General features: G+C 37.5%; 1 protein-coding gene across 1 annotated transcript; it reads right to left on the reverse strand.

Moving 5' to 3' along the window:
- Positions 1-1,619: 1,619 nt before the first annotated feature.
- Positions 1,620-18,503, reverse strand: LOC144639303 (kinesin-like protein KIF2A). The gene is made up of 28 exons (XM_078498602.1): positions 18,294-18,503; positions 16,769-16,863; positions 16,231-16,335; positions 15,175-15,229; positions 14,669-14,767; positions 14,389-14,455; positions 14,129-14,221; positions 10,857-10,905; positions 10,620-10,674; positions 9,918-9,973; positions 9,729-9,787; positions 9,140-9,187; positions 8,967-9,057; positions 8,616-8,679; positions 7,871-7,962; positions 7,718-7,783; positions 7,501-7,577; positions 5,607-5,681; positions 5,457-5,521; positions 5,101-5,189; positions 4,921-4,986; positions 4,614-4,658; positions 4,304-4,371; positions 4,005-4,155; positions 3,385-3,489; positions 2,992-3,067; positions 2,844-2,906; positions 1,620-2,579 (listed from the first exon to the last, which is right to left on the reverse strand). Exons 1-28 carry the CDS (start codon positions 18,349-18,351, stop codon positions 2,500-2,502), a joined length of 2,112 nt encoding a protein of 703 aa, XP_078354728.1. The 5' UTR covers positions 18,352-18,503; the 3' UTR covers positions 1,620-2,499.
- Positions 18,504-18,994: the final 491 nt, after the last annotated feature.

An 18,994-nucleotide genomic window follows, 5' to 3' on the forward strand; every position in this document is an offset into this window, starting at 1 on the left:
TCTCGTTATATTCCTATAATAAGGTAATTGCTTTTATCTGTGTTGCTGTCGTAATTTCACGGCAGCTTCCTTTGTTCTTGTTGTTTGTCGTCATTTCAGCTCCTTAAATTTATGTTTCCGTTTCAGAGCCGTCAGGGTGTCGCCTGTCGGAATTTACCCCTCGGGCCTCATCCGTTGCTAAAGTCAATTCTTTTACTTAATATTTAGACTTTCTCAAAGTTTAGGTAACACTCGCGGTCGTCGCTTCGCAACTCACTGCGCGTCGCTTCGCGACGCTTTCCTGCCCGCTTCGCTCGCCAATAGAGGGCGACTTGGTGCAAGTCTACTTAATATTTTGTTCTTCTGTTTTCTAAATTAATTGGTTGAAACATTTTTGCGACGATTCAGGTGTGAAGAAAACAATCGCTGGCGGCTTGTGTTTCCTAAATTATTCTCGTGTTGTGCTGACTGCACTGTGACAAAAGAATGGATTGTGGCCTTCTTTTCTTTCAGGATAAACAAAATAACCACGAAATTTAATTACAAGAACGCGACTGGAAAAGCTTGCCATCATTTTGCTGTGCTTTGCTATAATGATGACAATAGCAAACTACCACACCAGCGCTGCTTTTCTTTTCAAGATATTTGGGCTGAGAGCCCAAACAAGATCAGAATGTCAATGACTAACCTGACAGCCACAAAGGATGCCGAAATATTTTTTCACTTCTGTCAATGCAAACGCCTGCCGTAATCGAACACAGGGCGCCCACACAAATGGAGCGACAAAAGAAGTTTCAAAATTACAAAGAAATGTATGGGAAACGTTCGAACGTTCCTGATAAACTATATCGAGTAATATATTTACATTTATACTCAAAATAAACGTAAAGTTACCTCAATCGCTGTGCCTTGTTGCCCTTCTAGCTCAAAACGGCGAATTTTAGCGATTTAGTGCGGGTTTTGCCCCGGTGGGGGGATACTCAAAAAGGTTTTATACGGGGAGGCTCCGCCCCAAGTTCTAACCCGTTACCCTTTCATATACCATTTTTGACAGGAATTGTACCCCTTTCGTATACCTTAAACTGAAAAAAGGTACCCCTTTCTTATACCTAAGAGACATGGCGTGGACTTAAAATAGGACGTTTTCTTGTCATTTTTATGTAGCGCTCAATAAATTAAATAATACAGCCATAAATTGCGTCTGTTCGAAATATTTTAATTAAAGACCCTTTTAAATGGCCAAATGACAGATTTCCATACCCATTCATATACTTAAGCTCGTGAAATCCCTACTCTTTTATATACCTGAAGCCTGAAAAAGGTACCCCTTTCGGGCGGAGCCTCCCCGTATAGGCCATTATAGGGGGTACCCCCCCCCCCGGGGGTTTGCGATGCTGTGTACCGGTGACTGTTCTCCTCTTTAATATAATGTACAGTAGACAGCATCGCAAAAACCCACTAGACAGACAGACAGACAGACAGACAGACAGACAGACAGGGGTCATTACATGTTGTGGTTCGTGATCGTTGATGTTGTTTCCCTTGAGGAAACAAAGAGGAAATTAAAACGCAACCCGGCTTTATACAGCCAGTCAATTTGGGTGAATGCAAGAATTGTGTATGATCCATCATGACACAGGTTATTGACAAATGTCATGCATCAAGTTTATTAATTATTTTCTCACACAAAACAAGGAACCGAGATTTACACGTGTGTTAAGTGACACGTTAGTTTTGAGGCTGATTTATATTTGTTTTGTTTTTACAAGAACTGCTATATATTTGCTTTCCTTTGGGCAACGTTAGGAAAGTCAAGGAAACTAGATTTCACTAGATTCCCTTAATTAAATGGTTACTGCTATTGTTGCAGAAACAAGCTCTTTTTAGGTGGAATGTAATTTTTATAACATTTTACTGAGCCCGCAATTTTTTTTAAGAAAACTCCGCTGCCAAGCAACATGACATACTTTCATGACGTCATGCTATCGTGACTCATTCGGAGAACTACGTGCGTTCGTGCTATTTTAAGATCGGACAATCAGACATTCGTCAAGTACTTTTGCGAAGATTTGACGAAAACAGTTCTCGCTCATCCAAATGACAAAGGAGGCGATGTTTCAGCATTTTAGCATTTATACAAACGTGATAAAAAAATCCATTTAAGCCTTAGCACAAACTATTATAATACAATTAACTGCGCTTAACAACGGCCATTATTTTAGTCTGAATACCGACTGATATCTGTTTAACACCTGAACTCGTACTAACTTCATGCAATAAATAAACGACTCCACAAACCACACCAACTTGATTATTAAGATCTTTCTACGCTTGTTGCCCTGTACAAGATATAACTTAAATAATGTTTCCCTCAACTTGAACTGAAACGTCCAAAATTCATAACATTCCTTAGCCACCGTCTTTTTTAAGTAGCAGAGTTGCGCTTGCTCATCCGGGATAACTGGGCTACACTTGACCCCACTAGGGATACCCTGAGGCTGCAGATTGTTAGGTATCTCCTTAATAACCCGGCAGCTTTCTAATGTTTCTGCTCGCCATCTCTTCCTCTTCAAGTTGTTTCTTAAACTTGTTTACTTTTTCTATGTGGGTACAGAAATAAAAGACAGAAAAATGAAGTCAAACATAGTAGATACAAAGGTAGATAGTTGCTAAAACGTGCAAGGGCCGTGCAAGGGGAGTTTCTGGTGAGGGGGGAAGGCAAATGAGTTATTAAGAACGCAATATGAAAACTAAACTGATAGATTTTATTACACACTTTGAATGTATTGCTTAGATGAGAAGTGTGTTAGATGGGGCACATTTTTGCATCGAGATAATACACACATTAGAACCTCAAGTCTTACCTCGTAGCTGCGTGAATTTCTCGATTTTTTGCGCCAGCAACTCGTCCAAGCGCCGTACATAGTCTGTAAAAGTTATAAGATTATAAGTAATTCCTGCAAAACGTACCGGGCTAACTGGTTAAAACTGGTTACAATGATGCTAAATTACCTTCCATGTTATAATCGACATCCATATCCACTCTCTCGATCAACTTGTCTTCTTCTTGTAAGAGAGTTCTGGTCTCCTGGTGATCAAAAAGGATTTCAACTTAACAAGCTTTGGCCTTACGTTAGTTTCAAGTTCTACCTGAATTCTAATTGAATGAAAGTATGTTATTCTTTGTATTGAAGGAGGGGTGGGGGCTTGTTTGTTTTCCTCGGGGGTGGACGAGGGGTTTGAGAAGGTGAAAATGAAAACATTTTCTCTAAATACTACTGTCTCCAATAGAAAGGAATAGAAAAGAGCAAAGTATTTTGATTACAGACGTCTCTTGAGCGGGGGAGAATAAATTTATCACCCGAGAGTTCTTGCTAATTTTCACAGGAGTTTTTATGAGCTTACTTCAATGTTTTTCCTGTGGTCGTCCACCAATTTATCTTCAGCATCTTGTAGCTGTGAAACTGCTTCATGGAATGTGTATAACTCTTGAGACTGTTCACCAGAGCCCTGAAAAAAGAAAAGGGGACTTGGTAAAGAGAAACGAGCGAACGATCGAACGAAGGACGAACGAACGAACGAACGAACGAACGAACGAACAAAGGACAAAGAAACGAACGAACGGACAAACGAACGATCGAACGAAGGGACGGACGGACGGACGGACGGACGGACGGACGGACGGACGGACGGACGGACGGACGGACGGACGGACGGACGGACGGACGGACGGACGGACGAACGACCAACGAACAAATTAACGAACGAACGAAGGACAACGAAATGAACGAACGAACGAACGAACGAACGAACGAACGAACGAACGAACGAACGAACAAAAGAAAGAACGAACGAAGAGAGCAAACGAACGAAGGAACGAACGAAAGAACGAACGAACGAGCGAGCGAACGAACGAACGAGCAAAAGAACGAAACGAACGAACGAACGAACGAACGAACTAACAAACTAACGAACGAACGAAGGAACGAACGAACGAACGACCAATCAACATGGAATATACGTACGCTGTGATTACAGAGAAGAGCGAGATCCACATTGTTGAGATGTCGTCCATCAGAGAGAGCAGACATGTCTTCAGGACTCGAGTCATCTTCACCGCCATCAGACGCTGCTCGTTTCTTCTTAGCATTGCTCTCAGGACCAAGTTCTTTGACTCTGAGAAGATAACAAGAACAAAAGGCATGACATTTTTAGTATTCCATTTATTTTTTTCACTCAAATGCTTGAGCAAATGCTTGTGCTTTTTTTTACATTTTTTTTTACATTTACAAGGATAAGATCATGATCATTCGCTTTCTCTAACCTGTCAGCATAACGCAGAGTGTTCAATGTGTGTTCACAACAGCTCATACCAGGAGAAATCATGGCGATCTGTCAACAGAATTGTACATCGTTATTCAGAAACTCATCAAACCTTTCTCATTTACTGTTTAATTTTTTCTGCTCAAATTTCAGACATCTCTCTCGGAGAATTGAGCACGTGACAACAGAGGTTTCTTTTTAAGGGTAAAACATTTTCATAGCTTCATAAAAATGCTCGATGGAGTCAGTAGGGAGAACTTGATTACCGCTTAGAACAACGACAATAATAACAACATAACAAAATTCCTCACCATACATGTCTTGGACTTTTCTCCGATGAATGAATCTCTCAGAACCTGTTTAATCAGACAACACGAAAATTTACAAAAGCATTCTAAATTGTCGCCAACTTCTTCCTTACGCGAGCAACTACAAGTGCAGGTACAAAAAAGACAATGGATACTATTTTGATAAGCTGAAGTACCATCAAATACTCACTGAGAACTAACATTAAAAGAGATAAAAAGTGAAGGGTGGATGTCACTTCATTATTTTGATGATGATGATGACGGTATTTATATAGCGCATTTCCATATGCTCAATCATGAAGTTCTTTACCTGAGTGAGTTTGCTTGCTCTAAAGGGCAGATGAGCTCCTTTGCGTCCAAGGGCTCTGATGCATTCCTACGAAGAAGAACAAGATTTAACTTAACACGCATTTTTAGGCCACTTTGTTGAGGCAGTTCGATTTTTTTACCGTAAAGGATCTTTTAAAGCGTATTTATAGCTGAAACCAACCTTCAAAGCAAGTAAACTCTTGTTTATTTCTGCGCCTTCGAGACGTGTCTGTCTGTCAGCGGTCGATGTGTCAGCTCCTCTTTCATTTCCTGATACAAGCGAGAAAAACAAGAACTTTATCAAAAAGAACTAAGCGAATACACAAGAGGCCTTGCTTCAAATAATAGAGTCATCCAGTTTCATCAGGGCCAGGCTGTTCAAAGGGTGGATATTAAACGCTATCGACTGGATAACGGTTTATTTGATGGTAATTGTTATCTGCCTTTTTAAACAGCGTTGCAGGTTAGTCGTTCGTCATGTCTATCGCGCAAGCTTTTTTACATCATAGCTACTAAACACGTTAACATTTTTTTTACCTGCTAAATCTATCAGCGAGAATTTGCCGTACAGTTGGCCTCCACCACCGTTTTTCATGTAGCCTCTACGAGCAAAGATGTATCAGCAAAAATCATCAAAACGGCAAACAAAAATTTGTTACAAAGCTGTCTCTTGTAAAACAAACTAACCTCTTTCTCAAGACGATCTGGAAAACAGCGTGTGACCGAGACGAGTTTTGATTGGCGGACGTTTGCCCAGATGTCCTGTGAAAAAAAAAATGATGTTCCGATTAAACGCCAGGTACCGAATAAACGCAGGTCTCTAAGGTGGAGTTGAAAGTAGGCCCCTCAGGTAATTATTTGATGTATAATAAGCTGTAGATATATTAGCGAGATACATGCTTGTCAAAAATAATGAACAAAAACCCTTGCTTAATGAAAACCAGGTTAGTTTTGAAATAAATGCCGAAGGCGTTTAATCGAGAAAATACTGTGTGCATTCAATTCTTTAACAAAATAAAGATACCGTATTTTCTCGATTAAACGCCGGGCCCGAATAAACACCGGGTCTCCGAGGTGGAGTGGTAAGTAAGCCTTCCAGGCATTTATTCGAGGTGTAATATGCTTTAGGTATGATGGCAAATTACATTTGTGTCACAAATAATGATTTAAAACCCTTGTTTAATAAACATTTTGCTCCAATAAGCTGCACCATTCAAATAAACGCCGGATCCACGGAGCCAAGTTTGAAATAAACGCCGGGGGCGGTTAATTGAGATCAAAGTCTCTTCGAGATATCGACGTTTTTGCATGAAGTATGAGTCGAAGGTTTATCCTGTGCATTGTTCTTCGAACTTATCATTACAGTTTCTTTGTAGTTTAGTTTAACAATTTCCTATCTTCGCGGAGGAAATGCAGCCATATAATTTTGTCAAAAATGGCTCGTCCGCGCCGGGTATTTATACACATATTCCTTAACATTACACAAATAAACAGTGCAACTTTCACCGAGATCTGACAATTCTATACTTTATAATTGCAAGGACCTTTCGAGGCAGTCGATTACGGCAGCGAAATTAGCAAATGAAACAGCAAAATATGCGTTCCACGCTTTGTTTTTGCGACGCCATATTGAATTGTTATAGGTAGACCGCTGTTCAATGTGATCAAGGCCGTATCGTTACGATTGCTCCACGAAAAAGCACGAAAAAAAAATACGGATATTTCCGACTACTGTCGGAGAAAACATTGCGCATATAATTGCGACGTAAACAAATCGTTACACACTCAAGCTGCGTTTTGTCTAGGCTCTGCGAGTGTCGGATACCGGGGTCGGATATCAAGACCCAGGATTAAACAAAAGCCATATATACAGTTAATGTTTCAGTGAATGCTTTCGAATTATATTTGAAGATGAAATACGAAAGAATGTTATGTCTTTGACTGAAATTCCACTCGAACTGCGTAGATACGATCGCATGTTGTAAAGCCGATTCATGCAACATTGCTGTCAACGCGAAATCTCGTCCCTAACGACCTAGGCTGATGACGAATTTTTAACCGCTCCTAAGCGAAAGGAAGACCCCATCTCTTGCATTTGTTTTAACTTCAATAATATCTTTGAAAAGAGCGAGTTTTTTGGTATGGTTTATTTTTGACGTTTGTAATTTTTAAACGATGTAAGTGCTAGTGATTATTTATTCGTGTTTTAGTTACGCAATCCATTGTTTGTGCGACGCTTTTTATAGATCGTCTTTCAGACACACGTGCGTTGAGATAAGAAAGCTGACATGTCACTTTTAAAATTGTTATATAACGTTTGTAAATGTGACAAGTCACGTTTTTTTCCACGAGATCGCAAGATCACCCACAGAGGAAAGTAATCCCTTGAGAAATTAAAACAGTCCCTTGAGAAATTAAAAAAGTCCCTTGAGAGTTTACAAATATGTGGTTCCAAATTTTGTTCACATAACCCCTATTCTACGTTTTTAGCTTGTAAACAAGCAAAAACGTCGAAAAAATACGGTATACATTCGATAATATAACACGCACAGTAAAAGTTTTGACATGCAGCTCTGCTTACCTGAGTTTATTACCGAGCTCTATAAGCTTCAGAGTGTCTTGTACTGAATTGACTATCTTTTCCTCCAAGTCACAGACCTGAAAAATAAAACACAGCTCTTGGCTTACTTAAGGAAACTAAAGGTCTTTTCCAGAAATTGTTGATTCAATCTTTAGTGGGTTTCGTCAGAAAAGTACAATTTTCATAATTAATTTAATGATTAAAATCGACATGTTACCTGAACTTGTTGATTGCCATCCTCGAGCACTCTTAACCGTTTTCTTTTGTTCAGCAAGTCAAATACCTTGACAGTAAATAGAAAAAAGTTAATCCAAAGAAAAACAATTATTATTAATTAAGCTAAAGTTGTCAAAAAGGTTTTGTAACTCACCTTGCTTCCATAAATCTCAAAATAACTTGCAGATATTAAAAGATCCTTGTTTTTGTGTTTGGCGGATTTGTTCAATTTAAACACGTCTGTTGCTGTAAAGCAAAAAAAAGAAAAAAGAGCTTAACAAGCTTACTCATGATCAGTTAAAATTAAGTCTCATTTGAAAATAAGATACATGTTGTCTGCACAAAAATTATGAGTCCGTTTAGTGGACAAAGGGCGAGGATATTACTTTATATTGTAACTGACTCGGATTCTCTTAAAATTTTGCAAACGTCTTGTCATAACACTTCTTTATGTAGCTTTTCAAACAGAGTTTATAAACGTTTATTTAATAAATTTGTTGGGAATGTAATGAGCTTTTGCATTAGTTTATTCTTAGCAGTTGTTATAATAACAATTTCAACATTCACTCCAAACATGACCAAGAAACAGGCTTTTACAATTATTATAAAACAGTTTACTACTTTTTATGTAACAAAAAATGTTTCATTGTTCAACAGTGTTTCCTGTCCATAATGAGTACATCTTTTCATTGTTTTTAGTTATGTTCAGTGATGTAAGTAATAGGCGGAAGGTGGAAAAATAGCCACCTGTTGTATAGGACTTGATTTTTCCAGCTAAAAACTGTGTCTGCTAGATCTTTCTTTCAATGTGACCCACATATTTTGCCTGTGATCAAGAACATTTTGCGGCCTGTTGGAAATCTTAGCTACATCCCTGATTGCTACTTATTTAGACCAACCTGCCAATGCATAAATTCCTTTGGAACAATCCTGTTGTTTACCACTAAACGTTCCACCCATAGTCTGTAAATGATACAGAAAACACATTAACGAAAGTAACAACAAAACATACCATTATCTATCGTCCAGTCCTACAAAGATTTAAAATACAGTGCAAAAAAACCATAATTACAAATGTATTACATGTACGGGCACTTTCTCCTTTTTTCTCCACACCATTTAACAATGTTGTTTCTCAAGTGCTTCATTAATAATTATTCTTATTCCTCACACTTGTTTATGTGTCGTACATTTGTACCAAGAGCCTATTTGATCAAGAGTATTTCATGAGCACATGGCATGTTACTTACATGAGTTTTTCCACTGCCTGTCTGACCGTATGCAAAGCATGTTGCCATTCCTTGGTTGAAAATAGTGTCGACAAGTGGCTTTGCTGTGTATCTGAGATGTAATCACAATGATAAAAGTGTTAGAATGATTCATATTTTCACACAAAAAAAGTTAGCAGCAACAAAAGACTGACCTGTACACCAATTCATTATTTGCATTCTCATCAAAAGCATAATCAAACCTACAAAACAAAAGAATAGCGTTTTAATTAAAGGCCAACTTTCGGGAAATTTACCCCAATTTTTTATTTTTTCTATAAGTTGTTTATAGCAACAGGAATTCTTATGTACAGCCACACCTTTAAAAAACTACCAGTTAGATATTTTATGCATACTAGATGGGGGCAGGGGGAAAGGGGGGGGGGGGCAAGGGGATGGGAACTTTATGGAAGGGGGAAAGGGGAAAGGGGATGGGAACTTTATGGGAGGTGGGAGGAGAGAGGACAGGGATTAGGATTCCTGAAGGTGGCAGGACCCTTGAGGAACATGGAAAATAAATTTTCAGCATTGCATCATATTTTGCTACAGAAAAAGCACCAAAAGGCAGGAACCGTTAAAAAAATGCATGGAAAGTGGGAAGTGCGGACCAATCCCTTCTCCCCCAAACTAAATGCTTTGTTACTAAGAGTTAATTCATAAAAGCCATTAAAAAAGTGAATCACAAATAAGTCAATCATTCACAACATTTGTACAGGAACTTCATTATATGTTGTATTAATTTACCAAAATTTGTGATTCTCTAGGTACTTTGTGAGGTCAACTTTCAATTTAGGCTCATGGACCTTAAAATGACAAACAATCAAAAAATAATTAGTTACAAGGAGACAGCAAACAACTTTTTTAAATTAAAAAGATTTGAAGTCATAACTTAAACCTATCAAGATTGAACCATTCTGCAGTTCACTCACTCACCACACAGTAATCACCCTTTGGTACTATGATGACATCAGTTTCCTTCTTATTGAGTTCTGTACAAATAAAATCCAAATAATTTGCATGTTATTACAACATACGGTGTTACTCATCGTTGTTACTGGAAATCAATGTTGTTGTTAATGGTGATGAGCACTGTTATCGTCATTCTAAAAACAATTTACAACAACAATGTTTAACAATAGAGCAGTTTTCAATTGAGTGTCGTAAAACCAAAACCAAAGTAATCAGTCTGGCCAATCACAAACGACACAGACAATCCAGTGAACCAATCAAAACTCGAAGCAAGTACATGTAGCTGGCACGAAGCGTAGGAAAACCGCTCTAATAGCAATAATAACAATGATGATGATGATGATGATTAGGCCTTTGTTAGAAGCTGATGTGCTCACTACTATGGAACTCACTACTGTCGAACTCACTACTATACCACTGGCCCAGAGGGCGCCCCCAGGCACAGAACAGCCCACCAAATGCTGGAAACGCAAACTATTAGCTAAATACAATGCTATAATGCCATAATGCACACTACAAAACAACACCTAACTGCAATAACTGCAGCTTGCTCCCGGTCGTTAACTATGTTAAATGTTTAACAATGTTAAATGTCATTTAACTATATTAAAACTAGTTTGAAATTATCATGCAGCAAGATAAAAAGACTGTCTTAGTATCTTTTACCTTTCTTGGACAGTGGTCGTTTGCGGACACACACACAAATCTGGTGATCTACCACCTGATTAAGAAAAAGAACAACAATTTTTCAGAGACCAAATTAACAGAGAGTATGAACATTTTGCCACCAGCACCCAACTTGTTAACAATGACCTGGGCAGCCAATGTAACTGAATGTACAAATTATGCACAATAGATCACAGCTGCTTTCTTAAGATTGGGAATGCAGTGCTTTATACTTACCAGGTCTGACATTGTTAATCCTTTAAATTCTAAATCTGCTTGATACTCCCTAATTGTAAGAAATTAGGCAACAATTTATTATTATAAACTAGTAATAGTTCTCACTATAAAGCTGCCCCCGCCTTTTTATAATTTGTTTTTTGTCGCCTTTAATTATTAATGCCGATGGACTGCACAATTAGGCTTTTTTTTACTGTGTCATGCGGAATTTCTTGTTGTGTGACACCGTTACGTCCTAAAAATATTCACAAGTTCAAGTCGAATTATATTACCTAGCGCGCGTAAATAACACCTAGCGGAAATAACACATAACACATTATTCGTGATGACAACACACAAGCTTATTCCTGGGCTTATAACATTCAAAATAAACTTACAATAATTTCCAGGCCAAAAAGCCTAAAAAAATTCCACGAGTAACAAAATATGGCACAAGATTCGAGAAAACAACCCACTCTTTGGATCAAATAATCTGACAGTTTGTTAGCGAAACGAATTACATGACAAAGTTCACGCTTTTGTTTATTACTCGTTGTAACTTGTAAGATGTATACGATACAACAAACCTCCGAAAGCAAACCTTACAAATGTAACGCTTGGAACATAGGTAGCCGGCACGTAGCCAAGAACACGAAACCAAGTGCTCGAAATCTTTCGACGTATTACTAACATTTGCTTCAAATATCACTTAACACAACCAAAGCAGAGAAACCGCTCGAACAAATCTGTGAACACGCGTAGGCCAAAACCGGAAAACAAAACGCTGCTAGCAGATGGTGAAGCTCGAAACGTGAAGGTGACCAAACGCGACCTCGTGGTTGCAAGTACCCGACACCACCGTGCGCGCTTGCAAAAATATTACCCGTCACGACCGTGCGCGCCTAGTTTCGTCAAATCGAGAATGCTTCGCCCAGTACAGACACATTTCTTACTTTTTCAACAAATACCGTAAAAACTCGTGTATAAGCCGCACTCGTAGATAAGCCGCACCCCCAAATTTCAAGCATGATTTTGAAAAAAAAAAAAATAAAACCTGGCGGAAAAATGCCCAGTTAATTGCACATGAAAAAATGCTGGATTATGAGGAAATTTCAACAATCAATAAAGCTAAAGTTGATTCCTTGAGCCTTTCCGATCGATGTGCAGGATGTACTATAAACACATAAACGGAAAACACTTCAGTCTTATACCCAGAATTTTAGAACTTTATAAAATAAACATCATTTCTGCCAACTTTAACATTTTTTATCTTTTTCTGCCATTCGTTGACAGGTATTTTTTCGTTCATCACCGTTTTTACATCAAATTTTGCACCTGATTTTGCGCTGTGTTCGTGAAAGCGTTCGTAGCTTAGTAACCAGGCACTAGTTTCCAGGCCCATCGCCAAAAGACACATGGAACGCCTGGGGGTTTAAAATTATTTACGGATGAAAAGCGTGGTTTTTGTCACTGTTTTGAGAGGAAAAACTTTTTCAAAATGATCAGTCTCCTTGTTATTTTTGTTTGTGAGGATAGTAAAGAGCTGCTTTGTCGCTTATATGGAGCAATTTTGCAGTTTTATGCGCAAAAATGTGCAGAAGATGCGGAGGATGCAGTGTGAGCGATTTATGCAGATTTAAGTGGACCCGCACGGCCGCACCACCGCTTCCTGTCAGATGCCCTGTAAAATTGCATGCAATGGTCTCTTAGATAAGCCGCACCCACGATTTTGAGCCCAAAATTTCGGCAAAAAAGTGCGGCTTATACACGAGTTTTTACGGTATTCATTGTCCTTGTATGTATACACCCGGGGACTCCTAGTGTGCCTCCTCGGGTTTTGGCCTCTGGGCCAAAACCCTGCGGAGGCAATTATTGTTAAATTTTTACAATCTTTTGCACCTATCCAGTAACTGCAAATAACATTATTTTATAATAATAATATTACAGTGCGAATACTCGAACCGGGACAGTTTGAACAAAGTTAACCAATCGCAGCGATAGTTGATAACAATGGATGGCGACCTTTTTCGTTAGCGGACCAATGACGTTTAAGAATTGAAACAATAAGTTTACAACAAAATTTGAAAACTCAGCAACGTTGCAAATAGATGCGGACCTCTCAGGAAACCCTTCTTTCTTTTGATTGGTTAGTTTCGATCCTAAATTTTTAAGAACATCTGAAGGTTCTTACGGTGGTCTTCGAGCTTTCGAGTTACACCTAAGTTGTTAGGGCTTGAAATAATTTTCCGCCTTGATCAAGTTCGTTCTTGTGACGAATAAAACAAACCTTTATTGACCTTAACTTTTACAACATTATATGGCTCTAACCAAACTGCGTTGTGAAAATCGACTAAACTGCAACGCCTCGAATAATTTTCGCAGTTAGCCTTTCCGCTCTACTTATGCTGGGCTTACATAGTTTCTCAATTTCGAAATGTTCAATTTTTTTGATCGTGAAGTTGTTGCTCACCTTCTGGGCATAGACGAATTGTTCAAATCATAATCCCTCAAAACGTTTCTAACAATGAAAGTGCCGGCTACTCTTGACCTCAGTTGCGATTAATTGTTGATTCATTCCGGTGTGTTGCAGGTCTAAAACCCACTCTCGTAACAACTGCGAATGTCGGCGACCATTGTCATATATTCCCCCTTCACGATTCAATCTGAGTGGAATACTTTTGACAAAAGCCATTTTACAGAATATTTTTGCACTCGAAACGAAAACTTTTTTACCGTTTCGAAACAAAACTAAAATTCATTTCAAATTTGGGATGGAAACTAACCAATCAAAAGAAAGAAGGGTTTCTTGAGAGGTCCGCATCTATTTGCACCAAAGTGCCAAAGTTTTACCTGTATAATAATGCCATAACATGTAGGACAAAGAGAGCTGAAAGCTTTTTCACATTTCGATACTTCTTGTAATTAGTCCTTTTTTGATAGATTTTTAATTGTAAATAGTAGACTTTTCATTTCATGTAAGTGTCACTCGATAATTCAGTTTCTTTTAAGTGCAAAAGAGTTTGAATAAACTATTATTATTATTATTATTATTATTATTAACATTGCTGAGTTTTCAATTTTTGTTGTAAACTTATTGTTTCAATTCTTGAAAAAGGTCACCATCCATTGTTATCAATTATCGCTGCGATTGGTTAACTTTGTTCAAACTGTCCCGGTTCGAGTATTCCCACTGTAAAAAAAGTCTGTTGATGTGTTTTATAAGTGGATATTAATTTTCTGATAGCAAGACACCTTATTTTGCTGCTCTGTAACATTCATTGAGTGTCACAAACCTTATCATTTGTATAAATTCCCAGTTAGGATTCCCAGGTTCAACTTCTTGCTGAAGGCGAAGTCTCATTTCTTTTTGCTCTTGCTGTTGTGCTCTGCAGACACCATAAATTTATTTGTCATCAGACAGACATGGGAACGATTGAACACTTACATAATAATAAACCTACCCAGTAAATTAGGAGAAAGATATCAATGGAAACCAAAAAAAAAACAAAGTTATGTCTGATCAATATATCTTGCACCTTGAACAGTTTCTTACCTTCTTTCTTCTCTGTTCTTTTTTAATCGTTCAATCTCCTTCACACAGTTGGAGCGTCTTCTGTTCACTGGACAAAATAAATAAATAAAATAAGTACCCTCATAAAAAGTCACAGATGTTCAGGTATTGAAGTGCATCATCAAACATTTTATAGCATATATTTTTATAGATTATATATGGTTCTTTTTTGCTCTTTTAATACTATTTTGTGTCCAAGCACAATAATAAATACAAAAATAATTAATTGAACAATATTTGAATAAATTCCTGAACACTTTACCTGGATTAGAGTCTGCGTTATCTTTCTGTGCAACCTCCACAGGTGAGCCTCCATCATCATCATTAGCAAGGTTGAGTGCCATGGGACGCTCAACTTTAGCTGCAAGTAAAAATTTTATACTTTTTTGTTAAGTTATAAGTTATAAGACAGTGTACAATGTTAGTAATCAGGAATAAATTTTAATATATTTAGTTATATATGTTGTGGTTTAATTTTATATTTGGTTTAAAATTTTTCAAACCAGTTTGATTTTTATTTTCTATTGTCTCACATTCATTATCATAATCTGAAACAAAGGGAAATAAAAATCAAACTGGTTTGAAAAATTTTAAACCAGGGATAAAATTAAACCACAGCATATATAAACATAAACATAAACATGAAGTGTTTTTAATAAACACGAAATATCGGCAAAGTTGACTTTCCAGTTTTTATGACACACATAAATTAAAAAAGATATTTTTTAGTAAATTAAAACAAAATTAAAAAAGAGAAAATTTTATAACCTGATGGTGGATGAACTTTAGGTGAAGAAACACTGTGATTTTCATTCCTTGCATTCTGAACAAAAAGAAAGAAAAAAGCAACTACAATGGTCAGCGACTAAAATTTCAATATTACAATAATTTGTTATAATTATACAGTTGAACCTCGCTAATTCGAACTCGGTTATTTTGAATTCCCCGTTAATTCGAACTAAAACCCGTTTCCCTTGGATTTGCCCTTCAGTCATTTACTATCGGCTATTTCGAACTCCCGCTACATGTATTTGCTTTGAGTTTTGATTGGTTCACTGAATTGTCTGTGTTTTTTGCGATTGGCTTATTAAGTAATTACTTTGGTTTTGGTTTTGGTTTTGGTTTTACGACACTCAATTGAAACCTGCTCTATATGGGTCTAAGTCAAGATTAATCCAGATTCTTGTCTTGCCTTTTCGGTTAGGAACATAAATTGTCAGAACTTGTCCTCATAGTACCTATTGGTCTAGTGACCACTGACATGTCATGCTTTACTAGACAGGCAAAATATTATATTTTTCTCCAGGCAGGTGGTGACCCAGTAAGAGGGTCTTGTCAGGTAGACAATAAAATAATAGGCATGACTGAATTGTTAGAAAACTGAATTTAAGAATAAAATTTATCATTTCGATACTTTTTATACTTCACCCTGGAAAAAATCAGAGAGCCCCCCCCCCCCCAAAAAAAAAAAAAAAAAAAAAAAACTATTCTGTTTCTATAAACTTTATAAACTTATAAGTTTTTCTGCAACGCAATACAGTCACAATCTGACAGTGCACAGTGTGCATAAACAATTTCAAAACTATTCAATTCCCTGTGTGCTCTTTTACACCTGACTGCTAGCAAAAAGCAACACATGCCGTTGTCTCTTTCGACTCTCCAAAATCAGACTTTGAGAGAAAGTATACTAGATTTGCAACTGGTAGAAAGGAAGCAAACTCATACAGTGCAGGATACTTTAAAATAACAAATAGAATGTAATACAGTTCCCCATTCAGGTCATTCACCTCTAGTAATGAAAATAAAACGACAGAACTACTTTACCTTGTTGCTTGGTGTAGTAGCTATCCTTTTATTTGATGGCGTGGGTTTTGGTTTTGGTTGGACAACAAGAGTTGGATTGAGTGCGAAGATCTGGTCAACTTCAATCTGAATAAAAGCAGTAAGATACAGAAAATTAGGTCATCTCTTGAAAAACAGATTCTGGATAATTTAGTTAACTTCTGATAATAATTTAAAAATTTACGTCAACTGCGATGCCCTCCCATCCTTCTCTCCTGTTCTCCTTCCTAACCTCTCCCCCCCCCACAAAAAAATAACAAATGGAGAGATTTTGAGGACTATGTGGCAGTCTGCAAGGAGAGTTTTACTGCACTTATTTTTGAGGGGCTCCCAGGGGGTCCATGTTCCTCTGTTCCCTAAAAGGAATTCTTCGATTTTTGTGTTCCTTGTTACCTAAAATACCAGGATGCTTTTGTTCTTGTGTTCCCAGTTTTATTTTCCTTCTGTTCCCATGTTCCAAAAGGTCAATTGGTATGTTCCCTTGTTCCCTGAAATCCCTGGGGGAGACTCATTTTTTTACCTCTTTTCCTTTTGTTTCGCCATTTTCATACCACTCCACTGTTACACTTTTGGTGTCCACATTTATGCCACTAATCATTGATGAGTGGACACGACCTACAGACATGACAACAAAAAATAATTTAGAGAACAGTCAAATAGTATTTATTTTACAAGTACATTTAGACTTCCATAGCCTCTTGTTACCCAATTTGGCATCCGCAGTGAGGTTGGATCACATAACAGAGATCCCCAAGTTTGGTTAAGGGTCTGTTTAAAAATTTCTGCTCCTACTCAGTTAAGAAAGGTCAGCTACTAAAACTGAATACAAAATGCCAAACATATTTTGTTTTTAAGGGTTTGAGTCGAAGCTCATTTCTCCCAGCATCGCTGGTAACTGAGCCAAACCGTTATAGCCATGGTTAAAAAATTGTTTTTTCTTGGGGAAAAACCTCCCCACCCCAAGAAAAAAAAATAACAAAAAATCCTTGCCACAAAAATATATGTACATTTAATAATGAGCAACAAAGGGCCATTCCATTTTATATCCACCCCCCCCCCCCCACCCCTCCATGATGAAAAAAAAAGAAAAAACGATCGAAAGTGCCGACATGATACCCCCTTCAGAAATGACCCAGTTTTTCAAAACCCCTTCAGAAAAAAGCCAACTTTTTCCTAACCCCTTCAGAAATATTTGAAAGATCAAAGAACACCAACAGGGCTACCCCCTCAGAAATGATTTACAAAGCCCTTCATCTTTATAAAAGGGGGATGTGGATATAAAATAGAATGACCCATAACATAACCAAACAAATGTGAAAATATCTAAAATCTACAGAGATGGTTAGGGATTATTTTATAATAGACACAGTAAGTATAAAGTAGTATAAATAAAAAAAACGATCGATACAATGTAAATAAATTTAGCCACATTTTATGGGTTGACTGTTAAACCATTTGTACACAGTAAAATGAATTTGACAATAAACAAATTAGATTCTCGAAAAAAATTCAATCAAGAAGCTTCATTTTTAATACTATTAATAACGATGACGTTAGCAGAATTCAAAGGATATGACAATATAAATGAAGGCCTATCAACTTGGGCTATTGTACGTGTTAATGCATTTAAATCGAGATCGTTGGAAAAAAATTCACTAATGTTTAGGTGTGGACGACATTTTAAGTTAAAAAACTTCACCAACAACTCTATCTTGTCTGAACGATCAAATCTATATTTTAACCAATATAACCAAAGTCGCGTAACTAGGGGAAAAAATGAAAGATTTTATATGTTTACACGTAAAAACCGGCCGGCAAACAAACTTGATCGGCAAATTATCACGGTTTTTATACTCCCGCCCGAGGCTTGCCACAACTGAATATGCAAATAACATTGGCTCTAAACGAAAACAAAGTTATTACACTAATCCTCTGAGAGAAAAAATATGTAGTCAGGGTTCTATATCAAAGATATTAAGTCTAAGTAGAGGACAAAAAGTTGTTGCAAATATTCCAGACACTACGTTGAATAAAACTTTACGTACCGTCGGTTCGCTGAATGTCGACTTTGATCCCCACGACAAGTTTGCTGTATTTGTCCATTGCGGTAGTGCTGCTCGATTTAAGTTAATATTCGATCTTTGGTATAGGGATCTGCAGTCGTGGAGTTATTCATTCGTTTCAGTGTTTAGATTTTCCACTCAAAATCTTCTCGACAAGTTCTGAAATTTCCATTTGGATTAGCAACTGAGCCTGCTCTTGCACAGCGGTACTGATTCACGGGTATGTACGTTGTATAATCAGAATCATACTGTCTCTTCTAAATTTACGGTGTCTTTCAGTTTGGTCGCACAAAGCTATGGAAAAATCTTCAAGAAAGGGAAAGATCATCTCTGTAGATTTAGCTAGAACCTGTTAACATGCAAATTTCAAACCCTTTTATTGGGATTAAAAGAGGGCCTCAATGAAGCGCGTCGTGGCGTGGGAATCTAACTAGTTTTAAATAAACAAAAATAAAATACGACGCTTTACTTCAAAATAAAGCGATCCCTCCCCCTATATTGAAATTAAAGGTGTTAGAAATATACTGAGAACAGTTTTCTGCTGTATGCAACAGCCTTTCGACGCCAAACTAATATTGTACTCTTTGTGGTCAGGTGTAATTTTGGGACGGTTCATTATTGACACAGGAGGGGGCTTGGCAAGTAACTTCAAAGACTGTCACTAAATTATAAACACCTCTTGC

This window comes from Oculina patagonica, chromosome 14, assembly GCF_052425735.1.
Source record: "Oculina patagonica isolate OP01 chromosome 14, crgOcupat, whole genome shotgun sequence".
Taxonomy (NCBI): Eukaryota; Metazoa; Cnidaria; class Anthozoa; order Scleractinia; family Oculinidae; genus Oculina; species Oculina patagonica.

Bases quoted from the DNA above. Each gene is read 5' to 3' on its own strand.
- LOC144639303 (XM_078498602.1), bottom strand. From the start codon at position 18,351: ATGGACAAATACAGCAAACTTGTCGTGGGGATCAAAGTCGACATTCAG. The intron at 14,222-14,388 runs GTAAGAAACTGT...TGGTGTCTGCAG, and splicing joins AAGAACAGAGAAGAAAGAAG to AGCACAACAGCAAGAGCAAA. The intron at 5,190-5,456 runs GTAAAAAAAATG...CGCTTGTATCAG, and splicing joins CTCGCTGATAGATTTAGCAG to GAAATGAAAGAGGAGCTGAC.